Genomic DNA, 14,908 nt, shown 5'->3' with positions numbered 1-14,908 from the left:
CTCAGTGTTTTTAGCACAGTATTTGTGATATAAAGCTAGAGGCATTTTCTCATCCTGCAGCAGTGTTGCCAAGGTTGTTAGGATGTTTTATGTTAACATTGCTGTGAAAAGGACTGGAGAAAGTTGTTTATCTTCACATGTTTAAATAGAGGTTCATGACAAAAGACTGTCATGGGAAATTAAAAAAGCAAAGCAAAATTAAATGGCTTAATAAAGGAACAACTTTACAATAAGCTAAAATGAACACATTGCATATGCATGTGAATGAATCTTTCTTTCTACAGCCTTGGTTTTTATCTTTTATGGCAGCAGTTCTGTGTGTATACTAAGCAAGCATGAGCTCTGTGTATGAAAAATGGCCAGTAAAGGTTGTTTAACTTATTTGCAGAGCATAACTCTTCAGAAGCTAGGTATGGAAGCAAGACTGGTTGGCAGTAGCGGTGCCTGCAGAGACGGTCCCGGACGCTCATTTCTAGCTCAACAGCGTCATGTCACCAATACCAGAAGGAATATCACTGTTAAAGTACAAGGTGCAACATCCGATTAAACCACAAGGACCATGAGGAAAACGATGCTAAAGTGTCCTTAAATGTTTTATAGCTTCCACTCTTAACAACTTGATGAAAGAAGAGGTTAGAATGGTGGGCAGCTGTGAATTCAACATCAAAACCTAGCAAGAAGTCTGAGTCAATCAGTGGTGTGTCTAGAAAGTAGCAAATAGATTTCCAAGAGTAGATTTAATAGCTGCAGTATGTATTTACAAGCACAACTTAAAGATTTATATTTGCTTTCAGAATATATTGTAAATATAAAATTTGGCACTATATATTTAAAACTTTATCCAATGGGTTTGGGCTAGAAGGCTCACTTTTTGTAAGATGTTATGCAAAAGCATTCTGCAGGAAACTGGCAATATAGGGCATTTTCGCTGGGGTCTTCTCAAAATAAAAGATTGGCACCAGGGCTTAAAGAAAAGCTTTTTTTTTTAGAATACAAAGTACAGTGATTTTAAAAGCAAGGAAAATACTTGCATTTAATAGAAAAAGAAAAAAGGTGAAGTACCTGTTGACTTGTTTACATAGCAGGAGGCAGGATTTGTTTTGTCATCTCAGGTGAGAAGCAGAATTACACAGTTTACTTAGAAAAGATTAAGTTTGTGCATATATACATTCAGGAAAACCTGTCTTGAAGATGTTGAATTCCCTAAAGCCAAATAAACTGTCTTTTCCTGTGTGAAGAAAAAGAGCTATTTATAAGAATTCAAAAGTCTGGGCTATGTTTTAAAAGTCTGGCATGTCGGTACACTGCATTTATTTGCAGAAAGGGAGTTAGGTGGGAAGGAACCAGTTTATTTCCAGCTATTTATGCAACCCTGTGCATAGAAATCAATTTTCCTCATTTTTTTAATGTAGTTTCACTTCAGTTATTCTGAACTGATTGTGGTAGGCAGATGAATGAGATAGCTTTGCTAGTTGTTGGCAGCAAAGCTTATTTGTTGGCAGGGAGAAAAATGCATAAACTATAATAGTTTGCAGGATCTAGATCAAAGGAAATGAAATGGGGATTGATATTTGGAATTCTTGTGTGGGAAGTTGTTATCTTTCACAAAAATTGTGTCACTTTATTTACCAAATATCTTATTTCTGTTAGGAACTGTATTTTTAGGAAACTTGTTAATGTCCATTCTTTGCAAACTATCTAGAACAAACTCATTATACACATAGTTAAATAAAAGTACAACAGCCCTTAAAATAATATGAATACGCTTCAAGTATTTGAGGGTGCTGTAGCAGTCTGTGATCTAAATATAAAACTCAGCCATATGTGTCAATGAAAGCATATGTCTGCCTTCACCATTAAGGCCATCTTTGATTCAGCTTTGCAGGGTTTAAGTTTTGAATTGTGAACTTTGAGTAGTTTTCTATTTTGCATGCCCCTCAGTATGGCTTGTTGTTTGATTTCTTCCTTCCCCAGCATCTTAAATTATTTATTGGGCATTGCATGCAATGCAATGCAAAGAGAAAAGGGAAGTATTAATTTTTAACGCTGAGTTAGCATTGCTTCTTAGTTGTGATAGTTTTACAGTGCTCTATATTTAGGCATTCAACAGACTTCCTCTTTCAAAACTTCTGTCTACATAAGGCATTGTTTAAAAGCCAGTCTCATGCTAAATGTGGTGTGAACAGAGAATATGCCAGACAAACCATCACTGGAGGGTTTTGTCTGTCAGGTTGTGTTCTTCAGGACTTTATGCTCCTTTGACTACCTCTTGGGTTTTGAGGTCTTTCATTGCTGCAGTAATGTTGTTTGTATTTTTAACATACAATTGCTTGTTTAATCTGCTAGTGGTGTGGGAGATGGTGGTGAGCAGTGGAACAGGAGACTAAGTCTTAGCAAGATGCTTGTAATTCTAAAGCCTGGTACTTTGGTGTGTTGTAGTGAAATGTGAAACTGTCGCTGATGATGTTGAGTGGGTCTCTTAACCCTTGTTCTTTACAGCATGGAAACTTTAATGGACACCTTTCAAATACTCATCTAGTTAAGTAGGTTTGATGCGTTTGTTGTACTTCTCACGGTAGTAGAGCTGTGTCAGTAGTCATATTGGGTGCTGAATAGTGAAAAATTGGAGCAAATGTCTCTGTATACTTCTCAAAACTGCAATCCCTGGGACCAAAAATGACCAAGAACCTCCTTATCATTTAGCTGCAAGTTTCTCTTCTGACTAGCAGTGGAACTAAAGACAGGGATCAGCCTTCTTCAGGGGCAAGGTTGTCCTCAGTAGTCTTGTTGGGGGTGCCAAAAATGAATCGAGTTTTCAGGTATTAAATGAAATGTTACTTATTTGGGACTTTTCCAAACTGTTGGAAGTTAAGCCTGTGAATACAACTTAAATGTTTCTTTGGGATTGAGAACCTGTTCAAGAGTGACTGGTTGATAACTGGTTAGAATTGGGTTATGTCCTATGAATGAGGAATCAATCTGTAGAAATAAATATTTGATTATAAGCCATGGTGTTGTATTCACCTCACCTCATCTGGCTGTGCAGAAAGGATCATTAGAATAAGTATCATTTTAATATTAACATCATTCATGTCAAAGGTACTAATAGTGTTGCTGTGTTGCAGCTGAGTTGTATGCAATATGGAGCAGCAGCGCATCAGTACAATGTTCTTTAATTCAGTGTGAGGCAGCACGGAGAAAAAGGCTCCTTGTCTCTGCTGCAAGATGAATTCATATCATGTCTAGACAGCACAGTTAGGAACAGATTAAAGTTATGAGATGAAATCATTGAATCTTGCTGAAGCTAATCAGCATTATTAGTAACTTTAGCCAGTTTCCAGTAAAATGGGTAATATAAATCCAAAGAAACAAAAATATGTGCTGATTGACATATCATCTGTGAATATTTTTTTATGTAAGATTAATTAATATGGAAGAGAAGTATTTTATAGCAATAATACAAATTTTGGACTAGTAGGTTCTTTTATTCAAGGCGGATCAGGCAGCAGTTTTGAGAAGATTCTTTTGCAACAACTGTATTATAGTGGATTAAAAAACAGTCACTGAAAATGAAAATAAGTTTTCACCTGATTTTCTTATTGTTCATTAAAATATATATATATATGGGTATTCTATTTTCTACAATATACACTTACTTGGAAATGAGTAATATAAGCAATACTGATGTTTTATTTAGGTGGCCATAAATAGCTTAGGAATTAGGAAATGAAAACAATTGTTCAAGAGTGGCTAATGTGTACTAAGATAATATTCTTAACTTTTATGCTTTTCTCCCTTCTCCCCCACTAGTGATGCTAGAGTTCAGGTTTTCAGTGTATCAGTGTCTACATCTTCTGGTTAAAACAAATGTAAACACTGTGTTGCATAGAACTTGGAAAATTGCACTAATTTTTAAACTTTTGGGTTTATTTTTTTCTTTGGAAAGAATTCTTTTATATTCACATAAAGATTTTTAAAATCAATTCTCTGGTGTCTTTATTGCAAGCAGTGTATATAATGGTCCCTAGCTGCTGTTAACCATGATGTATCCATAGTTTTGGGCAGCATATGAACTGGGTCTGCTTGTTGATAGAATTGCACTGTCTGAAATGTCATGTTACAGGATCTGTAACATGTATGTGTAACCCTTTGTATGTTTTGCCGTAACAACAAATCAGTTGTACTGCCTTCCCCTCCTCTCTTCAGTTCATTCCTACATACAGTTCTGCTCAGTTAGGCTCTCTGCCTACTCTCCCCAGCCCTAGCTGAGAGGACACAGAGGACAGGTATATGCTTCTAAATCACCCCACTTGTTCTTATCTGGAAAAGAAAACTGACTACTCCCTTCAGTCTGCTTTGCAGGCTATTTATGTGCCCAGTTCTTATCCTTGTTGACAGCTTTCCTGTTCCCTGAGCACTAACCTTAACCCAGAAGTGAGGTTGGGAATGAGAGCAGGCAGCCATTCAGCCCTCCAGGCTGAAGATCAGCAGGAAGAAGGTGTCGCAAGTGTCCTTCAGGGCCTGGTTTCAGACCTGCTTTTAGGACAGGTTTTCCCTCTCTCTGAACCATAATTGATGGCTTGACTATCCTGGCAATGTTAAGTATTGATTTTTATTGCCTTGGGCTGCTACCCCTGTGAGGATGGGGAGCTGTGTGGTACCTCGATGTGGAAGGGCAGAAGGGTCCCAGTGACTGTGAAGTGTCCAGATACAGAAGAACCATTTTTCCTTCTTTCTGAGGCTGGATGTAAAAGTGTTCTCAGACACCAAAGAATGAAAACTGCAGGTGTGGGTTTGAGGGAGGAGGGAAGGGAAAAGACTCAGCTGTGCAGGAAGCCTGTGCTGAGCTGCAGGATGTTTTCAGCCCATGTGTGAGCAGTCATGGGACACACTGTCAGCTACCACTGCCTTCCTGAGCACAGGGTTAAGTGAGGGGTGGTGTGTGCAGGGGGAATCTCATTCCCAAGTGCTTGGTCATGGGAAGCTCTGTTCAAATGCAGACCCTGGCTTTTCTGGTAATCATGGCTGCCCCATCCCTGGCAGTGTTCAAGGCCACATTGGACACAGGGGCTTGGAGCAAGCTGCTCTAGTGGAAGGTGTCCCTGCCCGTGGCAGGGGGTTGGGACTGGATGAGCTTTAAGGTCCCTTCCAACCCAAACCAGTCTGTGCTTCTGGTAGCTCCTTACAAGCCAAGCAGGTTTGTATGTTTAAGCAAGGGCTGTCCGTGGCGGAGCACAGTGCAAGGAAAGGGAGGAGGTGAGGTCCTCCAGAACCATGGAGATGGTTCTGTGGAGAACATAAAATACTCACGGAGCCCCTGTGCAAAACAGCCCTGTGAAATGTGCTCATTGCACAGAGCACTGCTACCCCAGCCGAGGCCCACGGAGGAGGGGGAGGAAGCTTTTGGGTGTAGCAGCAGCCTGGGAAAGGAAATGGGAGTCTCAGCCAACAGATGACACCTGCAGACTGGAAGTGCTGTGGGAGCAACGCTGCGCACAACAAACTTGTCACTGCACCCCTCTCTTTCAGTCGATTCCAGGCATGCAGCCCACTTCCAGCCTTCCCCTTCTGCTCCTTCCAAGGAAGGAAAAGAAAGAACATAAGGTCTAGAAAGTCAAATGAACTTCCTTGTTTTTACTGTGAAGGGAAGATGTGGGAGAGCCTTGCCAGGAGCAAGTTGGTTGCAGAGTGAGAAAGGGTAGAGAGAGCCTAGGTTAGGGAAGTCTCATCCCACTTGTATTGAGAACCTGGTCAAGTCTCCTGCATTTTGTAAATAGGTTGGTTTGGTTCCCACCACGTCTTCTCCCATCTCCACCTTATGGATCTGTAAAACAGGAGCCTCAAGTGCCAGAAACAGCATCTTAATCCAACCTCTTATTTCCACCTGGCTCTGCCTGCGACAGAAAATCAGAGGAGGGGGAAGAGCCTCCCCTCCAAGCCCGGTGCGAGAAGGAGCTGTGCCAGAAGCTGTGTTCACCTCCTATAACTCTAGCTTTATGTTATACAGCTGTGCTTGGCCCCAGTGTGCAGCAGTGGGGCCCAAGGGTGATCCCAGCCTTCCCTGCTTCCTCCCCTCTGTGCTTGGAGGAGAAGAAAATGCAAGTTAAAATAAAAGGATTTAAAACCTACCTTGGTGTTCATGCTTGCATGAAAAAGGATGCCTTTAATTCCTGCAGATGATGACTTAATTTTCCTAAGTGACAGTGGGGAAAAATTTGCTTCCTATAGGAACACATGCAAAACTGGAAATGAACAGGAAAAGACTGCTTTCCCTGCTCTTCCTCAGCAGGTGGAAGTGAGCTGGAGGTGTTTAGTGGTGCTTGTTGAGCCGGTGCCTTCCCACCTTGTGGGCTCTGTCCTGTTCCCAGGAGCTGCAGCTTTCACTCAGAGGCCTTGCCAGGGTCCCATGGTGTGACTGTTACTGAGTCCATGCCTTTACTGGTGTTAACCATTGGTTGTCGATCTTAGAACTGTTTCACCTTACACAAACTCTCAAGACTGGTTTGTGTTGGAAGGGACCTTAAAGCTCACCCAGTTCCAACCCCTGCCACAGGCAGGGACACCTTCCACTAGAGCAGCTTGCTCCAAGCCCCTGTGTCCAACCTGGCCTTGAGCACTGCCAGGGATGGGGCAGCCACAGCTTCTCTGGGCACCCCATGCCAGCACCTCAGCACCCTCACAGGGAAGAGCTTCCTTGTATCTAATTTAAATCTTCCCCTCTTAATTTAAATCCATTCCTTGTCTATCACTACATGCACTTATAAAAGCCCCTCTTCAGCTTTCTTTGTAGCCCCTTTGGGCACTGGAAGCTTCTCTAAGGTCTCCCCTGAGCCTTCTCCAGGCTGAGCAAGTTCAGCTTTTTCAGCCTGTCTCCATAGAAGAGGTGCATTTGATCATAATTTAAAATAATAGGAAGTATTTACTGATATTTTCCAAGGGTCCCTTTTATTCATAGAACCATAGAATAGTTAGGGTTGGAAAGGACCTTAAGATCATCCAGTTCCAACCCCCCTGCCACGGGCAGGGACACCTCACACTAAACCATCTCACCCGAGGCTCTGTCCAACCTGGCCTTGAACACTGCCAGGGATGGAGCATTCACAACCTCCCTGGGCAACCCATTCCAGTGCCTCACCACCCTCACAGGAAAGAATTTCCTCCTTAGATCCAATCTAAATCTCCCCTGTTTAAGTTTGACCCTGTTACCCCTTGTCCTGTCACTACAGTCCCTAATTCATTAGCAGCCATTTATCATGTGTTGCTGGGCAGGTAAATGGGGAGGGTTTAGTTTATTCTAAGAGACAGGACCCGCAACTTCTATAGCAAGAAGTACAGATGTTTCATAGAGGTATCTGTCAGTAGAGAGCCCTCCCTGTGGGTGTTGCATGTGTAATTGCTGCCACAGGCTTTAATAGTTTCCCTGCTCATCCATTTGTACTGTCAGGGTCATTTGTTTTCAGTACTTCTGTAAGAATTGCCTTTGCTGTTACAGTGGCAACCTCTCTGCTGACAGAGCAATGCTGCACCGATGGGGATTTGGTGCTGTGCTGCTGCCTCTGCCCGGATGGGCTCGCAGTCCCCCTGCCATCCCCTGCCCCGAAAGCTGGGGCATGGCCAAAGGCTACAGCCAACGTTGGTCTGCCCGTTGCAGAATGCTTCATGACAGAAATGTTTTGGTGAGGATTTATTGATGTGTGAGATGTTACAGAGTGACTTTTGGTTTAAATTGGTTACCTGTCAGTGATAACAAAACAAGGAATCTTGGCAATCAATACGTGTACTAGTGTTATCAAGCGAGGGTGGTTCTGCTCTTCCATGGTACACAGCCACAGCCTGAACACTGCAACCTCTGAAGTGTTGCCCGTTTTCTTGCTGCTCTGAAGCACGGCCATCCATCATAAAATGAGCAAAGCCCCAAGCCCCCCATTCCTTTGCAGTGCCATAGGGAAGTGCCCTGGCAGATCCCAGGCTGATCACCTGCCTCATGTGACGCAGGGTGCGAGGTCCACTTGTAAAAGAACTGATTTTGCAATTGCTTTAAGGGAAACAAACAGGAACCGGGCAGTTGTTGCCACCACGCAGGGGAGCTGCTGAGGGCTCATCGCTGCCTGCTAAAGGCTTTTCCCTGTGTGGATGGCAGCCAAGGCTTCCCTACCGAGGCACGGCACAGATCTTGTAGGGCTGCGGGGCCACTGCGATGCCCAGCTGGAACTCGAGGCTGAGCGTGGTGTCCGGGGGTGCCTGGAAAGTGAATTTCTGGAGCAGAGACGTGAAGAAAAGGAAGAGCTCGGAGCGGGCCAGCACCTCACCCAGGCAGGAACGCTTCCCTGCGGAGACAGCCACCAATGGCATCATAGAATCATAGAATCATGGGTTGGAAGAGACATTCAAAGGTCATCTAGTCCAACCCACCTGTGTTGGCTGATGAAAAAGCTTCTGTGTCCATTGGGACCATAGTCCAGCTGTGTTACCTGCTTCCCAGGATGAGTTTTGCAGCCCAACCTGAGCACCCCAATAATGGTGCTGGTGTTAGGGCATGGGCTTCCTCCCTGGATTGCATAACTTTGTGAGGGCACATGTGTGTAACTGACTATGCACTGTATCCTCCCCTGCTTGGATAAGCTCTGCTGACACGTATGGTCTGCATATGTCCATGCTGGGAGAAGTGGCTTATATGAGCTACACCAAAGAGAGCTATCAAAGAAGGTGTGTGATGCTGGGATGGAAAACAGGGATGATAAAAGCATTGTCTATGGGGAAGCTCTTGCTTGGAGTACCCTGTGGAGCCCTAGTGAACCCACATGGGAGGTGGAACACAGGACCATGCTCTTCCCTTTCTTATTTCTGGGATCTCTGGCATTTTTATGGTCTTTTATTCATCCTCATCTCAGTGCATGTGAAGAGGGACAGGAAAGGGCTCAGTGTAGTCATGGTGCTTTGGGGTGGCCACATCAGCACTGCTTCTGTGGCACCACCTCCCAGTGTGCAGCCAGTGTCTGCTCTTTCCATTGCTATTTTCTTCCGTGTCTCTACTGTGCAGTTGGAAGCCCCATCCCACCGCCTCAGCACAGAAGCATCACAATCCAACAGATCTTACCTATAGAAAATGGTATAAAATGCTCGTTTTTGTAGAATTGACCACCCTTCAGGAAATGCCCAGGGTTAAAAGCGTCAGGGGTTTCCCACACGTTCTTGTCAAACAACACAGAGGTTAAACTCGTCGTCATAATAGTGCCCTAGGAGGAGAAAAACAAATTGCACTTTTCCTGTTGCTGACAGCAGGAGGGGCATTTTTATCTTCCAGTCTCCTCTCCATGAAGAACAACCACAGTCAAATCATGCTGCAATTACTTGTCCAACACCACCCTGCATGGCCAATTTCCTACTTCTAACCTGTTCAGAGGTACAATGATTATATATCCTCAGTTTCCCCTCATCAGCTTCATTTTTATCCACTGTAGTGATGGGTCAAAGTTCTTGTAATAGCTCTGAGATGGAACCTGTGCCTCGATAGCGTGCATGGAGAGAGTGTCACCACACAGCGCAACACTGCTCCTGAGTGCTGGGACTTCAGCAATTCCCAGCTCCCCGGGCATGAATCCCTAGGCCATGTAGGGCAGAGCCACAGCATCTCTGCCCTGTCCAGAGTTCTCTCCTAGTGAACATCTGCTTTTGCCATCCAAGCAGTGTTGCTTACTGAAGTCTCAGCACTCAGAAGCAGGGTTACCTTTGGTATGAAGAAGCCGTCCACAAACGTGTCCTTTATCGTCATCCTTGGCACATTGAATGGGATGATGTTGCCTTTCCTCTGCACTTCGTGGATGACGGCGTTGGTGTAGGGCATGCTGTCTCTGTCTTGCAGGGCTGGCTGCCGTGCCTGCCCGATGACCGCGTCGATCTCAGCTTGCACACGGGCTGGTGGGAAAGAGCAGGGATCAGTCAAGGTACAAGGAGGTTGCTGTGAGGGTCCCCCAGGGACCAATCTGCTGCTGTTTGCACCTCTTTTAGGTGAGTGCAGGGAGGCTCCCAGTTTTTCCCCTCAAAAAAGAGAGTTTCTCATGAAGGTGTCAGCATAAATGCAAGGGAAAACACTGAGCTTTTGCTAATTGTACCTTGAATTTCTGGATATTTGGCCATAAAGAGCAGAGCCCAGCGGATGGTTGTGGAAGTGGTCTCGGTCCCAGCCAACAGCAGGTCCAGTGTGCAGGCCACGAGGTTTTCCTCTTGTAAGCTGCCGCTGGCATTGTTCTGCACAAAAAGGTGAGATGGGTTTATACTTACTTATATAGGGGAAGTTCAGGTAGAATACAAGGAAGAAGTTCTTCACTGTGAGGGTGGTGAGGCACTGGAATGGGTTGTGCAGGGAGGTTGTGAATGCTCCATCCCTGGCAGTGTTCAAGGCCAGGTTGGACAGAGCCTTGGGCAACATGGTCTAGTGTGAAGTGTCCCTGCCCATGGCAGGGGGGTTGGAACTGGATATCTTACGGTCCTTTCTAGCCCAAACCCTTCTATGACTTCTCATCCCTCCTTATTTCTAAGCCCAATTGCAGAAGGGCTTACTCCACATTGCTGACCTTGGCCATCTCTGTCAGGTAGCTGTCAATGAAGTCCCAGCTCTCCGAGGGGTTCCAGTCCTCCTTGTGCTTGTCGATTTTCTCTTGCACAAAGCTTTTCATACACTTCCAGTTTTTAAAAATGGTTTGGTGGGATCCAGGCAAGTACTTTATTATAGATGGGAAAGAGTTGTACAGCTTTGGACACAAAAGGAGAAAGGCAAATTTAATAAAGGACTGACAAAAAACCCTTTCTGTTATCAAAACTTGAGGAGCCTTCAAGCTTAAAAATTACTAGAGTTGGTGGAAATAGCTAGGCTCCAGAAGGGCTTTACAAGGGATTGGTGTGCCTATTACAGAGTGACTTGTGCATTACCCGGTGTTACAGCAGGCAGGTTGGCAGTTGATGGGCAGGATGTGGGGTGAAAGAGAGCAACATGAACATGCACAGCTTGAAAAGAAGGCAGGAGGAAATTACAGGCAAATCTAATCCCATGCAAAAGAATAAGGAATGGCAACAACATTTGGTGATGCAAATGATACAGGTTTAGAGGCTGACTCCAGAGAAGAAACTACGGCCCTGCAGAACTGCACGCCACCCATGCTGGTGGCAGGAGGGCTGTACCTGGCTCATGACAGACCCATGGAGAACAAATGTCTCGTTCAACAGCTCCAGCAGTTTTTGGAACTTCTCATCGTGGTAGTCAAACCGATCGCCAAAGATGACAGAGCAGATGACATTTGAAACAGCGTTAGTGACTTTATATTGAGGGTTGAAAGGATTCCCTGGAGAAGGAAAAGGGAATGATCGATTCACGTCCAGGCTTCACAGAAAAGAAGAAAATACAGCTGTCAGAGGTAAAATGTTCAATAAATATGAGTGAAATGAGTGGCTGTTGTGGCTTTAACCCCAGGACAGTGGAACCTTGATGGGCATCATCCTGTGTCACTGCTCTCCTGGCCTTGCCCTCTCCATGAGCTGGTCAAGCTCGGCTGGGTAACCAGAGTGGTCCCAGTTCAATCAGATAGTGAAGATGTTTGTTCAGCGTGCAAAGCAGAGCAGACGTCATTTGAATTCGTTGGGAATATTGGTGTTTACACACATGGGATTTTCCAGGGATCTCAGGAGAGCAGCAGGTTGAAGGTGGGCTTTGAATAACACTTGGGGTGTTACCTGGCTGTGTTCACCAGTCAGTTTGAAGGCAAAGCACCTGCAACAGCGAGCTGGCATGCTGGCAGGGTGCTAGCATCGCGTGCAAGGGAAGGTATATTTCAGCATACAGTGAATCATAGATGATACCTGCCTTCAGCACAGCATATGAGGGCCACGGCACTCACCCTGTTCTTCCCCAAATGCTTCCACAAGGTATCGGCACTCCTCCTGGATGCGCTCTTCCAGGCCCCTCTTCCCGAAGCCAAAGTTTCGGAGCGTGGTCAAGGTGAATCTCCTCTGCTGCTTCCACAAGAGCCCGTTGGAGGAGATCAGTCCTGGCAGGAACACCCCACCATGAGCCAAAGCAAGGCAGATCCCTCCACCGTGGGGAAAAAGCTTCAGGGCTCTCCCTTATCTCAGCCGTCTTGGACCTCTGCAGGACCAGTGCTTTCACCTGAGGGATAACTCACCCAAGCTGCTGAAGATCTCCTTGTCAATAGGAATTTCGGGGCGATCCATGAAGTTTTCCGCTTGGTTTACAAGAACTTCCTTAATCATCCGCAGCCCACTTACACACACAAACGGTACATGTCCCATATACATGCTGAAGATGTCCCCGTATTTTTCATGAAGCTGGGAAGGGGTGGGAAATAAAGAAAAGGGGTTTCATTTGCAGTGGATGTGTCTGTTGGGACAGGGACAGCCCTGGCAGAGGACACGGGTGAGACTAAGGGAAGCTGGGAGTGGGAGGGGAGACGGGATGTTTGCACAAGTGTCTGCTTGCGTGCGTGTTGTCTCCTCTTATTTCCTCTTATCCCAAGTCACTGATCAGGTGTTGGTGTTAACTGGCCATAAATCAAGTGAAACTCGACAGGTTTGATTTTTCAGTCCTGTGTATTTCTCGCTTTTCTTTCACTCCCTTCCCAAACACTCTTCCAATCCCTGCTCAGACCTGTGGAGCTACTACTGCCGCGACTGCACCCATGGTATAGTGTCGTGCCCTTTGCCCAAAGGATCACTCTGCACTTGCCCCCCTCCTCATATGAAGGCAAACTTCATACACGTTGCTGCTGACTGAGGGCAAACCTCCTGCCTGCCCTGGGCTTTGCTTCTCTGAGTCCTCATGGTCTGTGGGGCTTTGGTTAACCCTTCCCCACACCACAAAGGTTGCATAGCTCCAGTCCTCCCCATTCCCTTCCCCAAGGTGCCCACGTCCTTTGTACCTTGTTCACCACGGCTTGGGGATTTCTGAAGTCCATCAGGTAGATGTGCCCCAGAAAGGGTAAGGAGAAGGGGCCGGGAGGGAAGTGCTTTGGCTTTCTGCGCTTCATGTAGTCGGCGACGAGGAGAAAGACAAATAAGAAGACGAAGATCACCTGGAAGGAGATGCTGTCCCACAGGAAGCGCAGCATGGTTGGATGGTGGGGTCAGGGCAGGTCGAGCTCAGGGGGCACCACTGAACCCCCAGGGACAGGGGGAGATGGTCAAGATGCTGGCACAGCTGTGGGAACACACACGAGACAGCATGGAACAGCTTTCCCTGACCTGGCTTTGGAGGCTTCGTTCGGACTCCTGCTTTCCCAGGTTTCATTTGATCAACTCCCTTCTTGATTAAACTCAGGCATTTCCTCTGAGCTCATTAAAAACAAAAAATCACACACCAAAACACCCCAAAGCTCCCCCTTTCCCCTCTGGCCTCCCACCGCTGCATTACAAAACACCAGTGATCCACGTCCTTGTCTAAAGGACAGAAACAAGCTTTGCGGGGCCAGGATTAAGACCTTCTGGCAGCCTCCCCATGCCCATGGCTTGGTGCAAGCCCTGCTCTCCCCTTCCCATGGTGCTCTCACCGTGCTGTGTCCTGGTGTCAGCTTCCCGGTGCTGGGGAGGCTCCAGCCGCTCCGAGCACCTTGTGCTTCTGTTGTTTGCGGAAGCCCTGCCACTGGTAGGAACAGTGGCAGACCGAACCCTAGGGCAGCAGGGACACCCGAGATAAGGTTGCACAATCCTTTCACAAGCCACCATCTGACTCACGGGCTGGGGTTTCAGTGCGTCAGGGTGATGTGGGCTGAAAGCCAGCACCCATCCGGGATCTGCAGTGGTTTCTAAGCACTGTGACTGTCTGATCTCTGATAAGCAAATGCAAGCAGAACAACTTTCTCTGGCCATAAAGGTGGCCTACACTGAGCCCTCCAGCCACCCCTTCTCACCTGCCTCTGAGTCTATAGCCCGTGCTGGAGCTGCTGAAAGCCCAACAAAGCTAAGGCAGGAGCTGGGAAGCTAAAGCAGACGCTGTGGTCCTTTGGGTAAGCTGGTAACAGGCTGTGTTAATTTTCCCTTCTGAGAGTGGCTCTGGGACAGGTAGTCGATCTTGCACATACTCCACACTGAATTTTGATGTATGTGTGGTGTTTTATTGTGAAAGAAGCAGGGGTGTTTGTCAATTTAAAGCCATTCCCTTGTCCTGTCCCTACAGGCCCTTGTCCAAAGCCCCTCTCCAGGTTTCCTGTAGCCCCTTTAGGCACTGGAGCTGCTCTAAGGTCTCCCCTTAAGGAGCCTTCTCTTCTCCAGGCTGAATCAGCCCAACTCACTGTTTTATTGTGGAACTGAAAGGCAAACCCCCCGTTTTTTTCTCTTTTTACTTCTGGCTTTTAAGCACACTTAGGCTTGAAATGAGGCATGTGTTCCCCTTCCCTCACGTGAGATATTCCACTCAAAAGGGTAAAAACAAATCCATGTCTCCTGCCTTTATGTGATCATTACATTGAAAAATGGCAGGGAGGGAAGGGTGGTTTTTTTCCCAATAGATTTCAGAGAAAAAGAAGAAAAAGAACCCTTCAATCATTTACTCCCCCCATGAGTAGGGAAGGAAGCCCTAAAGTGACAGAGAAAAGCATTTTATAATGGGACGAGATCAACATTTATTTGCTAAGCCAGTGAAAGTAATACAAGCTGTAGTGTCAAACAAACCAAAGGTCAGACCTATGCCAGAGTGGAGAGAAACCAGCGCCTGGTCCTGACTGGCTTTGAAAACCTCACAGGTGAAAAAAGCCACCGATCTTTTCTGTTTTCTCTTTTAGACAGGAAAACCCCAGCCACCGGAGCCTGTAACTGCGAACCATCCATTCAAACTGCAGCAGGTCTAACCCTTAGATAGCGACCAGTTAGAAGGGCAGCAACTCATTGACAAACCCTCGAGTGT

At 46.1% G+C, this 14,908-nt stretch overlaps 2 protein-coding genes across 2 annotated transcripts in view; one reads left to right on the top strand and one right to left on the bottom strand.

The window, feature by feature from the left end:
• The window catches only part of HOOK1 (hook microtubule tethering protein 1), a 29,566-nt gene extending 25,583 nt beyond the window's left edge, over positions 1-3,983 (top strand). Inside the window, exon 22 of the mRNA XM_061451119.1 lies at positions 389-3,983. Coding sequence (XP_061307103.1) covers positions 389-547 — 159 coding nt within the window. The 3' untranslated portion in view covers positions 548-3,983. The remainder of the gene's footprint in view (positions 1-388) is intronic.
• Positions 3,984-7,759: 3,776 nt separating this feature from the next.
• On the bottom strand, positions 7,760-13,629 carry LOC133268256 (cytochrome P450 2J2-like). Its single transcript, XM_061451104.1, has 10 exons — positions 13,557-13,629; positions 12,930-13,207; positions 12,177-12,339; positions 11,892-12,041; positions 11,179-11,339; positions 10,575-10,751; positions 10,113-10,248; positions 9,728-9,915; positions 9,098-9,236; positions 7,760-8,327 (listed from the first exon to the last, which is right to left on the bottom strand). The coding sequence occupies exons 2-10, from the start codon at positions 13,116-13,118 to the stop codon at positions 8,152-8,154; spliced, it is 1,479 nt and encodes a 492-aa protein (XP_061307088.1). The 5' UTR covers positions 13,119-13,207; positions 13,557-13,629; the 3' UTR covers positions 7,760-8,151.
• Positions 13,630-14,908: the final 1,279 nt, after the last annotated feature.

Source organism: Pezoporus flaviventris, unplaced genomic scaffold (genome assembly GCF_033815535.1).
Source record: "Pezoporus flaviventris isolate CSIRO_AGI_PZ_B2104156 unplaced genomic scaffold, CSIRO_AGI_Pfla_v1 ptg000013l, whole genome shotgun sequence".
In the NCBI taxonomy this organism is placed as follows: domain Eukaryota; kingdom Metazoa; phylum Chordata; class Aves; order Psittaciformes; family Psittacidae; genus Pezoporus; species Pezoporus flaviventris.
Note: the sequence above shows the minus strand (reverse complement) of the source record. Positions and strands in the feature narration are given on the sequence as shown.